The sequence below is a fragment of the Haliotis rufescens genome, unplaced genomic scaffold (assembly GCF_023055435.1).
Source record: "Haliotis rufescens isolate VD_foot unplaced genomic scaffold, xgHalRufe1.0.p SCAF_30, whole genome shotgun sequence".
Classification (NCBI taxonomy): Eukaryota; Metazoa; Mollusca; class Gastropoda; order Lepetellida; family Haliotidae; genus Haliotis; species Haliotis rufescens.
The window spans coordinates 5,255,637-5,278,541 of NW_025964002.1; the positions used below are offsets into that span (position 1 = coordinate 5,255,637).

A 22,905-nucleotide genomic window follows, 5' to 3' on the forward strand; every position below is an offset into this window, starting at 1 on the left:
TTTTCTGTCAACTGAATTACGGCGCCAAAGACGACCGGGCTATTCGCGCCCCTCCACAGTTTGTAAAGTAACAGGAAGCTCTTGTATAACACTGTAACAGGGCATCCATAATCAGGTTTCAGAGAGGGACCAAGATATAACAACTAATTCTTACCTTGGCAAGGGCTGGAAACTATAGGCTTGGATCAGATGTGTTATTTATTGTGGGATGATGTTTGTCAGGTGTGGTAGATACATTTATAGGTCGGTCCCAACGACACGCCCCAGGTAATAATTTACCAACTATTTGTACAACTGACATAACGATTGCTACGCAAATGAACCCAAGTGTGTGATTTCTCTGTGCAGTGGCATTGTTTTGAGAAGCGGAGATTAACAATGAATGGGGGGATTAGCAATGAAGGACTAAAGACACAAAGCAGACACAATTTATGAATAACAACTTCTTTATCTAGTGCAAAGACGACGTGTAAATCCTCATACCGTTGTCAACCAAGGACAAAAGAGACCATGTCTTAGAATTCTATTGAATTCTTAATACCGTGTACAACGCGAACAAATGACGTATGAATGAGAGGTTGTGCAATTTAGCCGGAAGCCGTCACCAGTTACAACAAGAGTTTCACATCAGATCATGGCACACATTACCAGCAACGCAGAACAACACTCCAATCCACACTAAATTGCAACAATCAAATGACACTAGCAACTGTACTGAACCCCCCCCCCCTCCACCTTTTGTATGGCAAATTTCAAAATTCCAAATTTGTTTTCCAAATTAAATAAGCAACCCTAAAAAGCCCCACCTAGCCTGCCTCACCTTTTCGGACAGACCCTTTTCGGGCAAACACCAAAATGCCTGGCGGGCCCGTGCGCGAAATACGCAGATGTCGGAAAGCGCACGTTAAATTCCTAATTTAAGTAAGTAAGTAAGATTATGTTAAATGTTTTTGTGAACCTAAAAATACCTTGTTGTTACAGCATATATCCCTGCCCCTTGGCGGTGTAATGAGACGTGCTGGTGTGCACACGGGATCGACAGACGCGACATTGAGAGAATACCCTTTGATGATCGCTTGATCTAAGCTTGGACACGTCAATGGTATATCGCACGGTAACAAAAATTAATGATGGGGAAGTTTCAACGAACTGAGTTCGAATCTCAGATTGAAATGACTGCGAAAGTCAAATGTTTATAATCTTGTATCTTGTATAGACTTGTAACCTCCAGTAACTCCATCCTCTTGTTGCCCAGTATGATTAAATCTCATAAACAGGGATGTTATAAAATCCCCGGGATGTTATATAATATTCCAGGGATATTTGCCAGATTATATGTAATAATATGCCTGGGATTTTATGTAATATTCTTGGGGTTTTACTAATACAACTTCCTAATAGATTGAATGTTTCTCGTGAGAAATTTATTTTGCATTTGAACACTATGTAATGAAATGTAAAATCAAATGACTATTCTCGAGAATCGCACACGCCACCTTCGTATCAGTTGCCAGTGAGTGTAACACTGAGCTGCCGAGACGCTGGTAAATGTCTTGTAGAAGTACCGCACGCCAGCAACAGATAGTTTACGTCCGTTACCTAAGGTTCATAGAAAGTATGTGTGAAACACAAAGATGTTGATAAATGTTGTTTTAAGTTTCTTTTTTCGGTTTACAAGTTCGATAGAACACTTCCCCTCGGGTTTTTATGATATTTATATGTCACAGAAACCCTCGGGCGTGCTTTATTCTACACATAGCGAACTTGTCATGGTAAAGGAGGTGCAAGATGTAGAAGGGTGGTGTTTTACTGACACGTCAGTAGCGAAACATTGCGTTTACATATGGGACAAAGACCTGTAAGGTGAAAGTGCAGCAGATGGATATTAGGTTCCAGCAACTGCAGGACCCTAGGTGATTGTAGTACACTTGAGTGGTCGGATAGAATTGTTGTTTGACACAGAATATGTTTTCCACCTGTGCTTCAAAGCATGATATTTCTCTTATTTTCTGCGGGCAAGGGTGGCCCAGTCGTCTTCGGCCCCGCGATTCGCTGTGCAGAGTTGCGTCCCTTGGACACGCCAGAAAACTATGATTGTGGGTTCGAATCCCGGTTAGCCCCGATTATGTTTCTGGGTTTGTCAGCACCATACCCGTGCTCGTGGGTTTCATCGAAATTGTAAATGTCTTATGCCCCAATGTCCATGTCCGGATGACACATGTCCCAATATCCATGTCTGAATGACACATGTCCCAATGTCCATGTCTGAATGACACATGCCCCAATGTCCATGTCTGAATGACACATGCCCCAATGTCCATGTCTGAATGACACCTGTCCCAATATCCATGTCCGGATGACACATGTCCCAATGTCCATGTCTGAATGACACATGCCCCAATGTCCATGTCTGAATGGCACATGTCCCAATGTCCATGTCCGGATGACACATGTCCCAATGTCCATGTCCGGATGACACGTGTCCCAATGTCCATGTCCGGATGACACGTGTCCCAATGTCCATGTCCGGATGACACATATCCCAATGTCCATGTCCGGATGACACGTGTCCCAATGTCCATGTCTGAATGACACGTGCCCAAGTGTCCATGTCCGGATGACACCTGTCCCAATGTCCATGTCCGGATGACACATGTCCCAATGTCCATGTCCGGATGACACGTGCTCCAATGTCCATGTCCGGATGACACGTGTCCCAATGTCCATGTCCGGATGACACGTGCCCAAGTGTCCATGTCCGGATGACACGTGTCCCAATGTCCATGTCCGGATGACACGTGCCCAAGTGTCCATGTCCGGATGACACGTGTCCCAAGTGTCCATGTCCGGATGACACATGTCCCAATGTCCATGTCCGGATGACACGTGTCCCAATGTCCATGTCCGGATGACACGTGTCCCAATGTCCATGTCCGGATGACACGTGCCCAAGTGTCCATGTCCGGATGACACGTGTCCCAATATCCATGTCTGAATGACACATGTCCCAATGTCCATGTCTGAATGACACATGCCCCAATGTCCATGTCTGAATGACACATGCCCCAATGTCCATGTCTGAATGACACCTGTCCCAATATCCATGTCCGGATGACACATGCCCCAAGTGTCCATGTCTGAATGGCACATGTCCCAATGTCCATGTCCGGATGACACATGTCCCAATGTCCATGTCCGGATGACACATGTCCCAATGTCCATGTCCGGATGACACGTGTCCCAATGTCCATGTCCGGATGACACATATCCCAATGTCCATGTCCGGATGACACGTGTCCCAATGTCCATGTCTGAATGACACGTGCCCAAGTGTCCATGTCCGGATGACACGTGTCCCAATGTCCATGTCCGGATGACACATGTCCCAAGTGTCCATGTCCGGATGACACGTGTCCCAATGTCCATGTCCGGATGACACGTGCTCCAATGTCCATGTCCGGATGACACGTGTCCCAATGTCCATGTCCGGATGACACGTGCCCAAGTGTCCATGTCCGGATGACATGTGTCCCAATGTCCATGTCCGGATGACACGTGCCCAAGTGTCCATGTCCGGATGACACGTGTCCCAAGTGTCCATGTCCGGATGACACATGTCCCAATGTCCATGTCCGGATGACACGTGTCCCAATGTCCATGTCCGGATGACACGTGTCCCAATGTCCATGTCCGGATGACACGTGCCCAAGTGTCCATGTCCGGATGACACGTGTCCCAATGTCCATGTCCGGATGACACGTGTCCCAATGTCCATGTCCGGATGACACGTGCCCCAATGTCCATGTCCGGGTGACACATATCCCAATGTCCATGTCCGGTCGACACACGTCCCAATGTCCATGTCCGGGTGACACGTGTCCCAATGTCCATGTCCGGGTGACACATGTCCCAATGTCCATGTCCGGTCGACACATGTCCCAATGTCCATGTCCGGATGACACATGTCCCAATGTCCATGTCCGGGTGACACATGCCCCAATGCCAATGTCCGGTCGACACATGTCCCAATGTCCATGTCCGGATGACACATGTCCCAATGTCCATGTCCGGATGACACATGCCCCAATGTCCATGTCCGGGTGACACATGCCCCAATGTCCATGTCCGGGTGACACATGCCCCAATGTCCATGTCCGGATGACACATGTCCCAATGTCCATGTCCGGATGACACATGCCCCAGTGTCCATGTCCGGATGACACATGCCCCAATGTCCATGTCCGGATGACACATGTCCCAATGTCTATGACCGGATGACACATGTCCCAATGTTACTAAGACGCGGGTGGCGGGTGCTACCGCGGTAGGGCAGGGTATGCTTATCCTTTTCTCGAACACCTGGTGTCATTACTGATATTCAGTATTCCATTCCTACAATTGTTATCACTGTTTTGCATTTTACACCCCAAAATAAGTCGGCGCATAACCGCAAATGATTATTCTCTTCTTTTCTTTTTTTATGAATCACTAATAAATAGTGGTGATGCACCACCGGTGTCACCCGTCACAAACACAAGCAAAGACGTGAACATCAGCCCTATGAAGCAATGCCATTGACCTTTCGGTCAGCATCACCAGTATTGTACAAACTGGCGTTGGTAAAACAATCGTGTAATGTCCAAATAGATTAATAGTTCTCTTGATTGTTTGTTTTGAAATGACAACCTTTGCCTTTTCAAAGACCGACAAGACATATATATGTCTTCTAGCAGTTTTAGTTTGGTGATCTTCATTGAAGAAAGTACGTTTTTCTCATATTATTGGTTATGGTTCTCCTTGCGCTGCAGCATCTAAATTATATATAGATGATTCTTTTCGAGGTTTCGTCAGACAGCCGGAGCTTTTAGCTGATACATTTGTACCATGCAGAATGATAAAAAAAAAATTTTAACAAATATGTTTTACTACATCACATAGAACAAGGGTACCTTCAGTTTGGAACTCGCTAAACAATGTAGTCACATCCGTGTGTTTGTAATGTAGTCTTAGAAAATGGACATGTCCCAGAACGTGGCTAGTTGGGGCCATCAAGCCAATTTACAAAAAGAAAGGAAGGGTAAGCTACCCGGACAACGGACTGGTATCATGGCGCCTACACTCCACTTTGCCTTCAGTATTATAACAACACGTTATGGTCTGATAGTCCACGTCTACCCTTTGTGAAGAATGGCCTGGAGCATTTTGTATTCAACAAGTTGACAAACTCTGGGCATTAATATGAGAGATTTTATTATTCATGATGCATAGAATAAATATACAACAGTGATCAACAGATAACAAGTCACAATAGATCAACATCATCTTCAAGTAGAATAGTCTGGCATATGTAGCTCTGATCCCGGGGCCAGGACTTGTTTGGAAGCAGGCAACAGGCAACATGATAAATCTGGTCATGTAGTAAGCAGTGGATCACATAAACCTGAAGCCATAAACTTGGGCATGTGTAGAAGGTACCATAGAATAAATATACAACAGTGATCAACAGATAACAAGTCACAATAGATCAACATCATCTTCAAGTAGAATAGTCTGGCATATGTAGCTCTGATCCCGGGGCCAGGACTTGTTTGGAAGCAGGCAACAGGCAACATGATAAATCTGGTCATGTAGTAAGCAGTGGATCACATAAACCTGAAGCCATAAACTTGGGCATGTGTAGAAGGTACCATCCATGTACATACCGTCATTGACAATGTGTTCAGAAGCAGTTCTTGAATCTTTTGTGCAGTGAGATGTTTGAATGTAATGAATATTGAACCTGTGTTAACAGTCTGAGAACCTGAGATCACAAAACAATCTGTAATTTAATCTTTTTGCTGTGAGATAAAGCTGTATGAACAGTCAGTTTCTGTTGTCTTATCTACTTTGAAATGTTTTAATGACATATCGGGAAGTCTATTTTTGACATAGGGATGATCCATTCGCCTACATAAAACCTGCAGGCGTATTGAAGCGTAGGCGAACTGGCGAGTAACCCCGGAAAACTACCGGCCAATTACTATTCTGTCACGTCTTGGAAAATTATTTACGGCAGTCCTGAATCAACGCATCACTAATTTTGTAGAAAGTAATACTATTTTAAGTGAGGCTCAGGCACTCTTCCTTCAGGGCTACGCAACGACAGATAATATTGTCTTATGGGGTTTAATTGTCACTCTCAAGTCAGAAGAAAATTGTATTTGTTGACTTCAAGAAGTCGTTTGACAATGTTTTGGGGTAGGTTTAATTATTCAATTATTGTCCGATGGTATATCTGGAAAGATTCTAAAGGTAATATATATGATAATATTAAGTCATGTCTTTCATCTCTGGGTAGTAAATCATCCTTATTCTGCTTTTGAAAAAGGAGTTCACCAAGAAGACAATTTATCGCCTCTGCTTTTCTCTTTATTTATATATGACATTGAGTCATACCTTGGTAGTTCAGCTTGTCAGGGGGTTAGAATTTTGGTTGTTTTAGGATTTGCACTTACATTTATGCTGATATTCGCCGATGACACTGTGTTATTAGCCGAAAGTCCTGAACAGTTGAAGAACACTTTGAATGTTTTTAAAGATTATTGTTTGAAGTGGAAATTTCAACTCAACGTTAGTAAAACAAAGATAGTTATATTTGGTTCTGGGCTAGCCACAAAAAAGATATTGTATTTTAGATATGGTGATACACCAATAAAAATTGTTGATACATATGTATATTTAGGTTTAACATTTCACAAAAATAGAAATTTAATCAGACAGTTAAAGCCTAAAGGAATCAAGGTCTGAAAGCTATGTATTGGTTATTAGCTAAAGCAAGAAATTTATATTGACCTCTTCATTGTTTATTTAAGGCATTTGACCACATAATTCTTCCAATAATGCAATATAGTTGCGAAGTGTGGGAAAATGTCAATTTGCCCGTAGAAACGGGTCGCTGACAGACAGGGGCATGTTGTGCGATCAAGCGTGTAATTTTGGAGGTAGATTGTGCGATCAAGCGTGTAACATTGGATCTAATTTCCTCCAACAACTCCATATATAGAGCCTCTGTATATAAAGGCTCCGACTACTTTATTTTCGTTTCAGCCTTAGACATTGATATACAGGACAAACGTGCAATTAACTTGATTGACGCTAAGCTTTCGATATTTTGTACACGATATTTGCATTAACGTTGTTACGATCTATCCAAATCTGAAAAGTTGAATATACCCATGAGACTAGCACTGACACTGTCACATACCCATTTATTTTAACATATGACGTCTGTGTGCGTTAAGGCGATTGTATGAGCGCTTCATTCGCTGTTACCAGCACTGAGAACAGACACTGTTTGACGCGGTTTTGAGAAATTTCTCATTAAAATTACGCCGTGTACATTAAACGTGGAGGGAAACACCCAAGTGATTCATGTCTTAGGCGGTCCCCACGTCAGTGAGACCCACGAGCACGGGTGTGGTGCTGACAAACCAAGGGTTATAATCGCAGTTGGATTCGAACCCACAATCTTGGCACGCGTTAGGGACGCAACATGCGCCGCAATTGACGTCAGGTTCACCAATGGACACTGTCTAATATTTCCTCCAACAAGACCATATATGGAGCCTAATGGGTATATACAACTTTGCTGTGTGGTTCAAGGGAGTTATAACAGAACAGAACAGAACAGAACAGATATTTATTCATGAAAATGACTTGGGCTTCAGCCCCTCGTCTAACTGATACAACCAAAATGTATATTGACAATGGAGGTAGGACACGATTTCATATTTACTGTAAGCAGGATTTAATATATTTAGAAATGTATAACAGTTGTGTTTTACAACTTGTTTGTAGCAGGCTAACTAGTTTTAATTCAAATGTCCTTTCCCAATAGTATTTATGTATATATTTTACTCTGATATCTTTATATTTGGGACATATTAATAGAAAATGATACTCATCTTCAAGTACGTTAACACTTCTAGCTTGACAATAATCACAGTACTTAGAGCTTTGATAACGTTGACATATCGTCCAACTTCCATTTTTAACTTGTGACTCGATATTCTAATCATTGTTACATATTTTCGTAGACCCTGTGGTAATATATTGAGATATAGTTCATAACCAAAAGTTACTTTTAGATTTCTGTACAACATCAACTTTCTACTATTATTGAGATCTGAGTTCCATGTTTGTATATAATTATCAGTAAGTCTTTGTTTAAACAAAGAGACAAATAACATAGGATTTACAGACCAAGGATTTAACCACATATATGTAAAACCATTTGTACACATCATATCTTTTATATGCCATGCCCAATTTTTCACCCCTTTATCACAAGGCTGCAAAAATTACAAGTCATACCCTGACGTGAATTGTACGAGCGCTTCGTTGGCTTGCTGGATCTGTAGCTACAGGCAGTTAACATCCAGTAAAGCATTGCGATCGCTGCTCAAAGTAGAACTATTTATTACCAAATGTGGACATCAAATCAGTTTCTGCTTAACTAAGATCGGTATACATCATATATGCCAATTCATATTAAACTATGCAAAATATCGTTATAATATACAAATACATAAAATATATTATGTACATTCTGGCATCCATAAACACAAAAACTGAAGCATGGAGGGGTGGGCGGAGAGTTGGGGGCAGGGGGAGGGGGAGGGGGAGGGGGAGGACGTGGGGGGTCAGTTGGGGGCGGCAGATAGTAGAAAACGCTTGGGATGTGTGATGGGGCATTAACACTATTAACTTACAATATGAGAACATGTTTGTTGTTCAACACTCTGCAATAATATGTATGACGGCGACCTGTAAATATACTATGTCGTAAAAAGGTAGATCACCCGACCCATTTTTTTAATTTAAGTGCTCCGCATGTGTGGTAAAGGAAACCCCAGGGGTGGGTACACGTGCAGTTTTAAACCAATACACGTTCTGCTTAACTGTATATTATACAGGTTTTTAACAGAGGTGGTGGACGGCAAGAGGTGGTTTCAAGTAAAACAAATAATACAGGAATGCACACAATTCAATCGGTAAACAATCGCCGTGTGTAGTCCAAGACGTACATGTTTTTTGTACGCTATTGTAAACAATGAGACGAGCGCGCCCCCCTGACACTCCCCCTCCCCGGATCGGCGTTATGATATATACATGTGTGTGTGTGTGTGATGTTCAATTGCATCACAATATAGAACTAAGAAAAAAACTGATATTCAATAAACAAACACGGCATTACTACATGAACAGCCGAATATATCAATCACATCATTTACATAAGCTCATGTACAACACGCCATCCATTGAAACATACAGGCTGAGCAACTACTGGCTATTTGGACTAAACTTGGTATTTACATACATCACATCCGATTGTATTCTCCATCGTTTCAAAGAAAATCCCGGGAACCTGAAATCCACGGAGAACGTGCGGAATCCCGCATCCTTCATCCTGTAGTAAAGGCGAAGCAGATCCATGTACGTCTGCTTGGCCGGGAAGTCCCGAACCAGGTGCCACTCGATAATGAACTGACGCACGCGGTGGATGATGCCAGTGTCTAGCATCTGCCGCATCATGGCCCACTCAAACCCCTCCACGTCCACCTTTAGCACGTCAATCACTTTCTGAAATGAACAACAGAACGTTACTGAGTGAGTGAGTATGGTTTTACGCCGCTTTTAGCAATATTCCAGCAATATGACGGGAAGGGGACACCAAAAGTGAGCTTCATTGTACCCATGTTGGGCATCGAACCCAGGTCTTCGGCGTGACGAGTGAACGCTTTAACCACTGGGCTACCCCATCGCCTCACGAAGTTACCGAGACGTGTTACTTTCTTCAATATTTGATGAATGTGCGAGTTTACGGCTTTGGTATCTAAAGCCATACTTCTGTTTTTTGGGTGTCCTGTTGAATACTGTTGGGATGTTTAGCTTGTTTTCAAAGGTCGATATCGAGAGAATACGAGATTGCGAGAATGTCCCTTACAGTATTCCATAGTATCACCATTACACATCCTTTTAGCGGGACCGCCTCCGTGATCTAGTGGTAGAGCGTCCGCCCGGAGAGCGGAAGTCCGGGGTTCGATCCCTGGCCGTGTCATACCAAAAGACATTAAAGATGGTACTTGTTGTTACCCTGTCTGGCGCTCGGCATTAAGGGGATAAAACAAGGACTGGTCGGCTCGGAGTCACTATACTGTGTCTGAGTGGGGTATTCATGTTAAACTGCGGCATGGTATCTCAGTGGGCTAGCACTATAAATCGACATCAGTCCGGACTAGTACAAGCAGTCACACAAAACACACACACGTACATGCACGTCGCTATATAAGTGCAATATTCTAGGACGCGACGTTAAACCCCATTTCACCTCACCTTACTTCCTTATAACGGAGGGAGGTATCACTTCATTAAACTGCTCCGAACACGACGGAATCTTGTTTTACGCCGCAAGTGCAATGTTCGACTTTCCCGTAGGTCTGAACCAGACGAACCTGTGTTTACAGATTCGAACATTACGACATCCTGCTTTGCCTACCCTACTCCGATCAGAGGTCATCTACAGACCGCAGGACCATATGGCGTCATGTCGCTATCCAACCTACCCCCTCGTGACCCAGCATCTTCATGATGGACGGCAGCGTCCTCATCTTCCACGTCTGATCCTCTTTCACGTACATCCCCCGGGCAGGCTTGTAGGTGTCGGTGTCCTCTGCCCCGATGCCCAGCTTGTGGAAGTTGACCACGCCCTTGTGTATGTGGTCGTCCCATTTCACACTGCAAATAGATTGTTCCCTATCAACACGTGTGTGGCATATCGTCAGACCCGCAGTTTTCAGTGTTAGAGATACACTGACAATAGTGTTGGTTGGTTGGTTGGTTGGTTGTTTGACATCGCTCTCAGCAATATTACAGCTACAGTAAACTACGCTTATAACGAACACGCCTATAACGAACTGACGGATATAACGAACTTACTTTTTTGTCCCGACTAACTGCTTTATTATTCCGTATATATGCTTATTACGAACTACGGTTATAACGAACTAAAATTAGTGGTCCCTTTGAGTTCGTTATAACCGTAGTTTACTGTATATGACGACTGTCTGTAAACAATCGAGTCTGGACCAGACAATCCCGTGATTGATATCATGAGCATCGATCTACGCAATTGGGATCGATGACATGCATCAACCTAGTCAGCGAGCCTGGCCACCCGATCCCGTTAGTCGCCTCTTACGACAAGCATAATCGCCTTTTACGGCAAGCGTGGGTTGCTGAAGACCTATTCTTTCCCGGATCTTAATGAAATAGTGAGTGAGTGAGTTGGGTTTAACGCCGCTTTAACAGTATTCCAGTTATATCGCGGCGTGTCAGCTTTATATGGGAGAAAAGCCAGAAGTGATGCAGGTCTTAGACGTTTACCAGTTCGGTGTAACCCACGAGCACGGGTATGGTGCAGACAAACCTAGAAACATAATCGGGGCGAACCGGGATTTGAACCCACAATCATAGGTTTCTGGTGTGTCCAAGGGACGCAACTTGGGACATCGACTTGTTCCGGCTTACGTGACTGGGTCACCCGTGTCCCCAAATAAATACTGAAATAAGAATGCTAACATATTTAACAAAACCGTTTAATTACTGTGATTGTTTTGATAAGTTGCAAGTGTTTTCATGACATTTCATTGCCTAACCCAACAATGTATTTTGCGTTTAAATGTATTCATAAACCGAAACAAAATTAGGCCATGCCCAGCAACGAACAACATAATACGCTTTCCTGATTGGTAGATAATAGGGCTTAGATTGCATTTTGCGCTGACAGAAATCACTGATTTAGTATTATCTAATTTGTGTGTGTGTGTGTGTGTGTGTGTGTGTGTGTGTGTGTGTGTGTGTGTGTGTGTGTGTGTGTGTGTGTGTGTGTGTGTGTGTGTGTGTGTGTGTGTGTGTGTGTGTGTGTGTGTGTGTGTGTGTGTGTGTGTGTGTGTGTGTGTGTGTGTGTGTGTGTGTGTGTGTGTGTGTGTGTGTGTATGATAAAATAAACAGTCTGTGAAGTTATCACTGTTGATTTATTAATTTAAAAGAATTGACTTCAATATGTGTTTGCGTTTGTCTGAAAACCAGTTTGTATGTTTAGTCCTTAATGAAAGCAAAACATCTTTAAGTTACTTCTATTATATTTCAGTTTCACATGTTATATACAGACAACATATTGAAACAAAATGAGTAAATCAGCATTTACAATACATGAAGACAGTGACTTGCACATGTAAGACGCAATGTGTACTTGTACAAATGGTGTACAAGCACGTGGATGTAATACAAGTTGTATATATCAGGGTGTGTCAGCTCCATGTGGAAGGAAAACGGTAAGAAGTGGAGTAAATATTGTTTTCCGCCGGAGTCAGCAATATTCCAACTGAACCACAGGTGTCCATGAAAATAAAATCTGAGCCGGGCAGACTAGTGGTTGATAGCATGAGTAACAAGTAACGCCCCCGGCACGATATGCATGTTATCAATCAACGCTAGTTTCATTCTACTTTTGTTTAATCAAAAACAATACTACGTCATGGCTGTCTTCGGGTAAGCGATTATAGCCGAAACATATCAGTAGTTAATAGCACAACAGCTCATATCCGTCAACAGCATTGTGAACAGACAACAGCTGATAGCAGTCAACAGCATTGTGAACAGACAACAGCTGATACCAGTCAACAGCATTGTGAACAGACAACAGCTGATACCAGCCAACAGCATTGTGAACAGACAACAGCTGATACCAGCCAACAGCATCGTGACAAGTCCCCAGAAGTGTTTTTAAACTCATTTTACATATACGAGTGTGCGTTCAGTACAGCAGCTGGGGGCATGGATGGCCCAGTCGTCTAAAGAGCCGCGATTCGCTGTGAGGAGTTGCGTCCCCTGGACACGCCAGAAACCTATGATTGTGGGATCGAATCACGGTTCGCCCCAATTATGTTTCTAGGTTTGTCAGCACCATACCCGTGCTCGTGGGTTTCACCGAAGTGGTAAACGTCTGAGACCCTGCATCACTTTGGGCTTTCCTCCCACATTAAGCTGACACGCCGTGATATAACTGGAATAATGTTAAGAGCGGCGTTAAACCCAACTCATTCACTCACTCACTCACAGTACAGCAGCTAACACGTGATAAACGTGTCCGGGTCACTGACATGCCGAGCACAATGCAAGGGAGAGCACTGTGCATGGACTGCTATGTTAGATGTAAGATCACTGTTCAGTCGCTTTTCAGGGCACGACCAGTCACAAAACTGTGTTACACTATTTAGAATGTTGTCATGTGATTTATTGAAATGCTGAAATTGTATCCTGGGCGGATAGTAGGGCATGACTGCCACGTAAGAATGAGTGTGTGAGAGAGTGTATGGGTAAGAATGTTTGTGAGTGTGTTTGTGAGTGTGTGTGTGAGTGTGTGTGTGAGTGTATGTGTGTGAGTGTATGTGTGTGAGTGTGTGTGTGAGAGAGTGTGTGGGTTAGCGAGCGTGTGAGTGGTGTTTATCAAACAGTCCGAGTTTTGAGAAATAAAATGTGTCCAAGGAATATTCATATTTTTACGTTCACCATCACTGTACCTGGGATCAAACGAATGTGTGTCACATCCCATTCTGCCAAGAGTTTCCTCAAACGCCCATTTCGTATAGACACTGAAAAAAAGAAATATTTAAGTGGTTATTTCCTATAACTTGAACGTCGAGACCTAAAACGTTGATCGGCGTTGTGTAAAGCTAACATCCCTTTGAGACCCAGAAGATGGCATCCTTTGAGATCCAGAAGATGGCATCCTTTGAGATCTAGAAGATGGCATCCTTTGAGACCCAGAAGATGGCATCCTTTGAGATCTAGAAGATGGCATCCTTTGAGATCCAGAAGATGGCATCCTTTGAGATCCAGAAGATGGCACCATTTGAGACCCAGAAGATGGCATCCTTTGAGACCCAGAAGATGGCATCCCTTTGAGATCCAGAAGATGGCATCCTTTGAGACCCAGAAGATGGCATCCTTTGAGATCCAGAAGATGGCATCCTTTGAGATCTAGAAGATGGCATCCTTTGAGATCTAGAAGATGGCATCCTTTGAGACCCAGAAGATGGCATCCTTTGAGATCTAGAAGATGGCATCCTTTGAGATCCAGAAGATGGCATCCTTTGAGACCCAGAAGATGGCATCCTTTGAGACCCAGAAGATGGCATCCTTTGAGACCCAGAAGATGGCATCCTTTGAGACCCAGAAGATGGCATCCTTTGAGATCTAGAAGATGGCATCCTTTGCGACCCAGAAGATGGCATCCTTTGAGATCCAGACGATGGCATCCCTTTGAGATCCAGAAGATGGCATCCTTTGAGACCCAGAAGATGGCATCCTTTGAGACCCAGAAGATGGCATCCTTTGGGATCTAGAAGATGGCATCCTTTGAGATCCAGAAGATGGCATCCTTTGAGACCCAGAAGATGGCATCCTTTGAGATCTAGAAGGTGGCATCCTTTGAGACCCAGAAGAAGACAATGTAGGTGTATACCGTAACTGGTTACACGTTTAAGCAAGCAGCCACGTATGCGCTTCTTCACACTAATAGACAGGAGCCCAGCCTTTGCTTTGTATAAGACTAAAATAAACTGCCTGGCAAAAGAAAATATACACCAATGGGTGATGGTTTGATTGAAGCGGCTGTTTTCATCCTTGTAACGTTCTGATAACATTTACTATTTTGGTCCCATCCAATATTCACGTGTTTACTTTCTTCTGCCAGGTAGTTTGACATAGGAGGTGAGGTGAAATTGGGTTTAACGTCGCGTCCAAGTTTATTGCACTTATATAGCGACGTGCATGCACGTGTGTGTGTGGCTGCTTGTACTAATCCGGAGTGATGCCGATTTATAGTGCGAGCACACTGAGATATCATGTCGCAGTTTAACATGAAATACCCCACTCAGACACAGTATACTGACTCCGAGCCGACCAGTCCTTGTTTGAGCCCCTTAATGCCGAGCGCCAGACAGGGTAACAACAAGTACCATCTTAACGTCTTTTGGTATGACGCGGCCGAGGATCGAACCCCGGACCTTCCGCTCTCCGGGCGGACGCTCTACCACCAGACCACGGAGGCGGTTTGACATAGGGAGGAAATCGTTGACATGATGACAACAGAAACATACAGTTAGATCCGATACAAGATACTACGCGTGTACATTCATAAACTTATAATCAATACCTAACGTGGCATCTGCAGTATAGAGCTTACTCAAAAGTGAGTGAGTGAGTATGGTTTTACGTCGCAATATTTCAGTAATATCACAGCAGGGGATACCAGAAATGGGCTTTACATAATTTACTCATGTAGGGAAATCGAACCCGGGTCTTCGGCGTGACGCTTTAACCACTTGGCTACCCCACCGCCAAGCTTACCTGAAAGCTGGCTACAGCCCTACAAGACTTACCCAAAGGAGTATGCGATGCAGGGTGGCTTGATGGTAAATGGAGGATCTTGGCAGATGAAGTATATTCCGGCCGAGGATTTATTCTTACAGTCATATTCTGGCGGTTTCTCAAAATCCCTGAAAATAGACATGTGGATAAAGTTTGTTTGTTTTTTGTTTAACGCCGCAATATTCCAGCTATATGGCGGCAGTCTGTAAATAATCGAGTCTGGACCAGACAATCCAGTGATTGACATCATGAGCATTAATCTACGCATTTGGGATACATTGACATGCAACAACCAAGTCAGCGAGCCTGACCACCCGATCCCGTTAGTCGCCTTTTACGACAAGCATAACTGCCTTTTACGGCAAGCATGGGTTGCTGAAGACCAATTCTACCCCGGATATTCACGGGTTGAAGATGAAGTTGAGCTTCGTCATATCAAAAGCGCCAGGTGTTGTGTGAACGTTCTTCTAGAATAACATTGATTCACAATCATCTCCTGTGTGTATATGAGACCTAATGGTAATCCTAATGGCACCTAATGGCACAGTGGTACCCACACAGGTTGAGTGAGGTAGTGAGAATTGTTTTACGCCGTTTTTAGCAATATTCCATCAGTATCAGCAGAATGGGTTCCTCATGTGAGAATCGAACCCGGGCAATCGGCGTGACGAACGATTGTTTTAACCGCTAGGCTAACCCACTACCCCCAGTTTGCACTTCGTTGATTGAATGAGTTTGGATAAAAGCCGCATTTAAGTATTTCATACAGTGTCTAGTGGGACTACAATCCTTAATCTTAAACGATCAGGTCCTCAGTGAAGCCCACGAGCACGGGTATGGTGATACTTACAAAGAAAGGACCCTATCAGTTCAATCTAGGATTCGATCAAAGGACACCTAGGAGGCGTAACTCTGCATAGCGTCTGGTTCATGTTTTGGGTGAAACCCACGAGCACGGATATGGTGCTGACAAACCTTGAAACATAATCGGGGAGAACCGGGTTTCTTGCGTACCCAAGGGACGCAACTCTGCCCAGCGAATCGCGGCGCCTTAGACGACTGGCCACCCGTGCCCCCATTTCAATATGAAATTGTGTGGAACGTTCTATTGCCATACTGACCATTTTATCAGGGAACTGGCCTGCCAGTACTCAGTTATCCGGAAACTGGAGCCACCCTGAAGGTTCTCGGATATATTTGGTTCGCCCCTGCCAGTGACTTTGTCCCCCGTGCCTGGTGCAGCCGGGTAGGTTCCCTCTTCCTGGACATGAATACCTTTGGTCTTGGCAAGCTTCCGCAATCTCTGAACTGAAACATTGTTCAATAGGTTTGGGTAATATTGGTCACATTCTAAAGATTATACACCTGGACTCGTTGCACAGTTTCAGCCAGTGTCGGGGAAAATGTTTTGCTTGTTTGGTTGATGTTTGGGGGGGGGGGGGGGGGGGGGGGTTATGCCGCTTTTAGTAATATATTCCTGCTGCATGACGGCGGTCTATAAAAATCGAGTCTGGACCAGACAAACCATTGATTGACATCGGTTGCATCAATCCACACGGTTGGGGTGCGATAACGTGCATCAGCCTCGTCAGCGAGCCAGGCCATCCGATCGCGTCATAGTCTGCTTGGGCTGCTGGGGACCAATATTCTAACCAAGAATCCCCACGGGGAGACAAGAATAGGTTGCTGGGACCTATATTCTTACCCGAAATCCCCACAGGGAGACAAGCACGGGTTGCTGGGGAACTATATTCTTACCCGAAATCCCCACAGGGAGACAAGCACGGGTTGCTGGGGAACTATATTCTTACCCGGGATCCCCACGGGGAGACAAGAATAGGTTGCTGGGGACCTATATTCTTACCCGAAATCCCCACAGGGAGACAAGCACGGGTTGCTGGGGACCTATATTCTTACCCGAAATCCCCACAGGGAGACAAGCACGGGTTGCTGGGGAACTATATTCTTACCCGGGATCCCCACAGGGAGACAAGCATGGGTTGCTGGGGACCTATATTCTTACCCGGAATCCCCATGGGGAGACAAGCATGGGTTGCTGGGGACCTATATTCTTACCCGGAATCCCCATGGGGAGACAAGCATGGGTGCTGGGACCTATATTCTTACCCGGAATTCCCCGGGGAGATAAGCATGGGTTGCTGGGACCTATATTCTTACCCGGGATCCCCACGGGGAGACAAGAATAGGTTGCTGGGGACCTATATTCTTACCCGAAATCCCCACAGGGAGACAAGCACGGGTTGCTGGGGACCTATATTCTTACCCGAAATCCCCACAGGGAGACAAGCACGGGTTGCTGGGGAACTATATTCTTACCCGGGATCCCCACGGGGAGACAAGAATAGGTTGCTGGGGACCTATATTCTTACCCGAAATCCCCACAGGGAGACAAGCACGGGTTGCTGGGGACCTATATTCTTACCCGAAATCCCCACAGGGAGACAAGCACGGGTTGCTGGGGAACTATATTCTTACCCGGGATCCCCACAGGGAGACAAGCATGGGTTGCTGGGGACCTATATTCTTACCCGGAATCCCCATGGGGAGACAAGCATGGGTTGCTGGGGACCTATATTCTTACCCGGAATCCCCATGGGGAGACAAGCATGGGTGCTGGGACCTATATTCTTACCCGGAATTCCCCGGGGAGATAAGCATGGGTTGCTGGGACCTATATTCTTACCCGGGATCCCCACGGGGAGACAAGAATAGGTTGCTGGGGACCTATATTCTTACCCGAAATCCCCACAGGGAGACAAGCACGGGTTGCTGGGGACCTATATTCTTACCCGAAATCCCCACAGGGAGACAAGCACGGGTTGCTGGGGAACTATATTCTTACCCGGGATCCCCACAGGGAGACAAGCATGGGTTGCTGGGGACCTATATTCTTACCCGGAATCCCCATGGGGAGACAAGCATGGGTTGCTGGGGACCTATATTCTTACCCGGAATCCCCATGGGGAGACAAGCATGGGTGCTGGGACCTATATTCTTACCCGGAATTCCCCGGGGAGATAAGCATGGGTTGCTGGGACCTATATTCTTACCCGGGATCCCCACGGGGAGACAAGATTAGGTTGCTGGGGACCTATATTCTTACCTGGATTCCCCATAGGGAGACAAGCATAGGTTGCTGGGACCTATATTCTTACCCGGAATCCCTACGGGGAGACAAGCATGGGTTGCTGGGGACCTATATCCTTACCCAGAATCCCCACGGGGAGACAAGCATGGGTTGTTGGGGAACTATATTCTTACCCGGGATCCCCACAGGGAGACAAGCATGGGTAGCTGGGACCTATATTCTTACCCGGGATCCCCATGGGGAGACAAGCATGGGTTGCTGGGGAACTCTTTTCTTACCCGGAACCCCCACGGGAGACAAGCATGGGTTGTCCCATTGGTCAGGACATGTAAGCTGACAAAGCTGCGAAGTAGTTTGTTGAGTAGTGAGTGAATTAACTAGCAGCCATATCACGGTGGTCCGTAAATATTCGAACCTAGACTTGCGTCAGACAGCAAACACTTACTTTTTTATACAAATTGTGTGAGCGGCGTGTTCTACTGGCAGGGCAGCCATGGATACCGTTTTCGCGAAGACCTGGTGTCATCGCTGATTTTCAATGATCCATTCATATAATTTTCACTGACTACTGATATTTTCTAGCTTTGATGTGTTTTGTACTATATCTTTTGAAAACCAGCGATTGAATATATGAGCAGCTATGAACGCCTTTAGGTAACTGAGTTTGACTTTGTTGGTTATACTAGCCATTGGTTGATAATACCAGCCAGAGGTTAGTTATACTAGCCAGTGGTTGGTAATACTAGCCATCGGTTGGTAATACTAGCCAGTGGTGGTTATACTAGCCAGTGGTGGTTATACTAGCCAGTGGTGGTTATACTAGCCAGTGGTTTGTGATACTAGCCAGTGGTTGGTAATACCAGCAAGAGGTTGGTGATACTAGCCAGTGGTTGGTAATACTAGCCAGTGGTGGTTATACTAGCCAGTGGTTGGTTATACTAGCCAGTTGTTGGTGATACTAGCCAGTGGTTGGTGATACTAGCCAGTGGTGGTTATACTAGCCAGTGGTAGTTATACTAGCCAGTGGTTGGTGATACTAGCCAGTGGTGGTTATACTAGCCAGTGGTTGGTGATACTAGCCAGTGGTTGGTTATACTAGCCAGTGGTTGGTTATACTAGCCAGTGGTTGGTAATACTAGCCAGTGGTGGGTAATACTAGCCAGTGGTTGGTAATACTAGCCAGTGGTGGGTAATACTAGCCAGTGGTTGGTAATACTAGCCAGTGGTGGGTAATACTAGCCAGTGGTGGGTAATACTAGCCAGTGGTGGGTAATACTAGCCAGTGGTGGGTAATACTAGCCAGTGGTTGGTAATACTAGCCAGTGGTGGGTATTACCAGCAAGTGGTTGGTAATACCAGCAAGAGGTTGGTAATACTAGCCACTGGATGATAATACTAGCAAGTGGTTGGTAATACTAGCCAGTGGTTGATAATACTAGCCATCGGTCTGTAATACTAGCCAGTGGTTTGTAATACTAGCCAGTGGTTGATAGCATGAATAATGGGTTTCGATTACATGCCCGGCGTGACCAGCAAGGGTATTACCATTTATCCCACATCTACACACTCCGTCTTAAGACGTTGCATACTGACGGAGCATGTGCAAATCGCGCCCCCTACTCTTTCGCTTGTCACAAGAGTACACTGCAGTACCACCACTGCCAATTCCGCGTAAGTATTTTCGAAATGTTTACACAATATGATGTCGATCATTTTGATGATAAATTTAAAAAAAAAAACATTTTGAGAGTCCAACGCACGATAAATGTTTATCTCAGAGCAGAACTATCCCTTAATCTAAATGTCAGTTTGATCTTGAAATGTAAATACTCCGCTCCTTGTATAGAAATGTGTGTGCCAAGCATATCAAGTGGTGCAAATTTTGTTTGACACGTAAATAGTACATGTCAGTTGAAACGATCGCATTGTGCATCCGGGTGATAGCTGGTGTGTATTACGTAACCAGTGAGGTCACCACGACCGAGACCTGATCCTGTCTGAGATATGTCTTGACTGGTGATGCTCAGATGATATTACACTGGAATGTGTGAGTGAGTGAGTTTGGTTTAACGCCGCTTTAAACAGAACACCGGTTTATCAAGATATGTCAGCTTAATGTGAGAGGCAAGCCCGATGTGATGCAGGTCTCAGACGTTTACTTCTTTGCTGACAAAATATTACATTGGAAAAGATCAGAGCGCAGTATGAGCAATGCATTGCATAATTCATGTGGGAGGAAAGCCAGAAGTGATGCAAATCTCAGACGTTTTCCACTTTGGTGAAACCCACGAGCACGGGTATGGTGCCGATAAAAATATTACTTGGAAAAGATCAGAACGCAGTATAATCAACGCTACTTTGGCCACATATTGTTTTGGTAAACATTTATTAATTTCGAAATTCTTTTCTTGTAATATAGTCACATATGATAAATTGAAAGAATGCCAAATATTTATTGAGTTAAAATTTCTTTTTTTCTCCAGTATTAGAGTTGTATATTAACACACTGATTCCACTATTGTTTCGACAAGGTACAATGTAGGTCAGGCCCAGGGTAATCCGAATTGCAGAATATATTTTAAAGTTGTCCATTCGAAAGTGATCGGCATTGTGACGTACAGTGAGCACAGCAACAGTAAATACTTTATATGCATGTAGAACTTCATCATTTTAGTAGCATTTGTAAAATAATCAAACTACGATCTTTGTTTATCACGATTCACGCGTCCCTGATTTGGTGAAGCCAGCGCCTGTCTTCTTAGCTTCCCCAGACAGCCGACCGTGGGTTCGAAGCCCAAACCTCACCTGATTATAACCCTTTACCTGTTAGCACCTTCCTTGGTTTCGTCAAGTTGCTTAACGTCTTCGACAAAGTCACCATGCCGTTTGTTTTGTTGTTTGTTTGTTGTTTAACGCCGCACTCAGCAATATTCCAGCTATATGACGGTTGTTTGTAAATAATCCAGTCTGGACCAGACAATCCAGTGATTTACATCATGATCATTGATCCACGCTGTTGGGATACAATGACCTGCATCAACCAAGTTAGCGAACCTGACCACCCGATCCCGTTAGTCGCCTTTTACGACAAGCACTGTCGCCTTTTACGGCAAGCATGGGTTGCTGAAGACCTATTCTACCCCGGATCTTCACGGGTCTGCCATGTTGTGTACACATCCATACCACAGTACCAGCATGAATGTTTAATCACGGACCAGGGGCGTTTTATTCAATAAACGTTATTAAAATTTCAAAATGTCTTATAAGCATCACGATGTATTTGTAAAACAATACCAATTTCAATTGCGTGCTTTGGGCAGAACAATTACCTGCCCATTGCGTGATATGAACAAGCTGGTTGTCCATATTGTGAAATATTTTGATAATTATATTTGTGTAGCGGCCATAAAAGTTCCGAGTCCCGTGATGGGATTCGAACCACGGACCTTCAGATCCGAGGTCGGACGTCTTGTCCATATGACCAAAGAGGTTAACCCCGTCAGCAGGCTGACAAGGTAAGGATGTCATCTGTAGGATGACTCCACGACCTGCTACATTTGCATTTGCATGCAATGAGCAAATAATTGTTTGCACATTACACGCATTCGGCAAACGGCCCGTCCAATGCATGCAATGGGGAGTTGCACAGATTGGGTGTAACATATACATCTAGATTTCACAGGTGAAATATTTATAAATTATATATTACAATGAAACGTAGCATCATATATTGACTTACCCGCATGGACTAATTCGTCAATTTCCTTTTTGTTTCGTGAAGATATTGTGTCACTCAAGGAAACGAACACAAATATTGTCAATGCCACGGTGGACACACCGATGAAAAGCTTTCCCAAAGTGATTCGTCTCATCGTAGAGTAAGCGGGGTGTATTCGATCGGATTGTTGATCGGTATGTTTGGAGATATTCCGAGTGACTGATTCAGTGTATCCCACTGTCAACGTGTCAGCTTGCACACAAGACTGAGTGCACCCCAAGCTGACGGCTTTTGTTATAAGATGGGAAGCTTGTGGATTTTGAGCTACATTCAACTCAAGGGAAATGTCGTTTCTGATACGCTCGGGGAACGAAGCGGAACGTATTATGATTACCTGCCAACAGATGAACCAAGCTTACCCTTGATATTGACAGGGTCACTGAACCGTCAAGTAAAATCTAAAGAACTGTCATCAAAACGAGTTATATTTTCGGAAAACAAAACAAAGTAATAAACAAACTTAAGGACGAGCTATTGGATGTGTTAAGACTTCATCAACACTTGGGTGGGGGTAGGGTTTACAATTCGCCGTGGTGGGCACGGG

At 44.5% G+C, this 22,905-nt stretch overlaps 1 protein-coding gene across 1 annotated transcript; it reads right to left on the reverse strand.

Annotated features, from left to right (window-relative positions):
* Positions 1 to 8,665: 8,665 nt before the first annotated feature.
* Positions 8,666 to 22,612, reverse strand: LOC124125757 (probable methyltransferase-like protein 24). Its single transcript, XM_046489122.2, has 6 exons — positions 22,323 to 22,612; positions 16,596 to 16,782; positions 15,486 to 15,602; positions 13,623 to 13,694; positions 10,605 to 10,776; positions 8,666 to 9,621 (listed from the first exon to the last, which is right to left on the reverse strand). The coding sequence occupies exons 1-6, from the start codon at positions 22,453 to 22,455 to the stop codon at positions 9,322 to 9,324; spliced, it is 981 nt and encodes a 326-aa protein (XP_046345078.2). The 5' UTR covers positions 22,456 to 22,612; the 3' UTR covers positions 8,666 to 9,321.
* Positions 22,613 to 22,905: the final 293 nt, after the last annotated feature.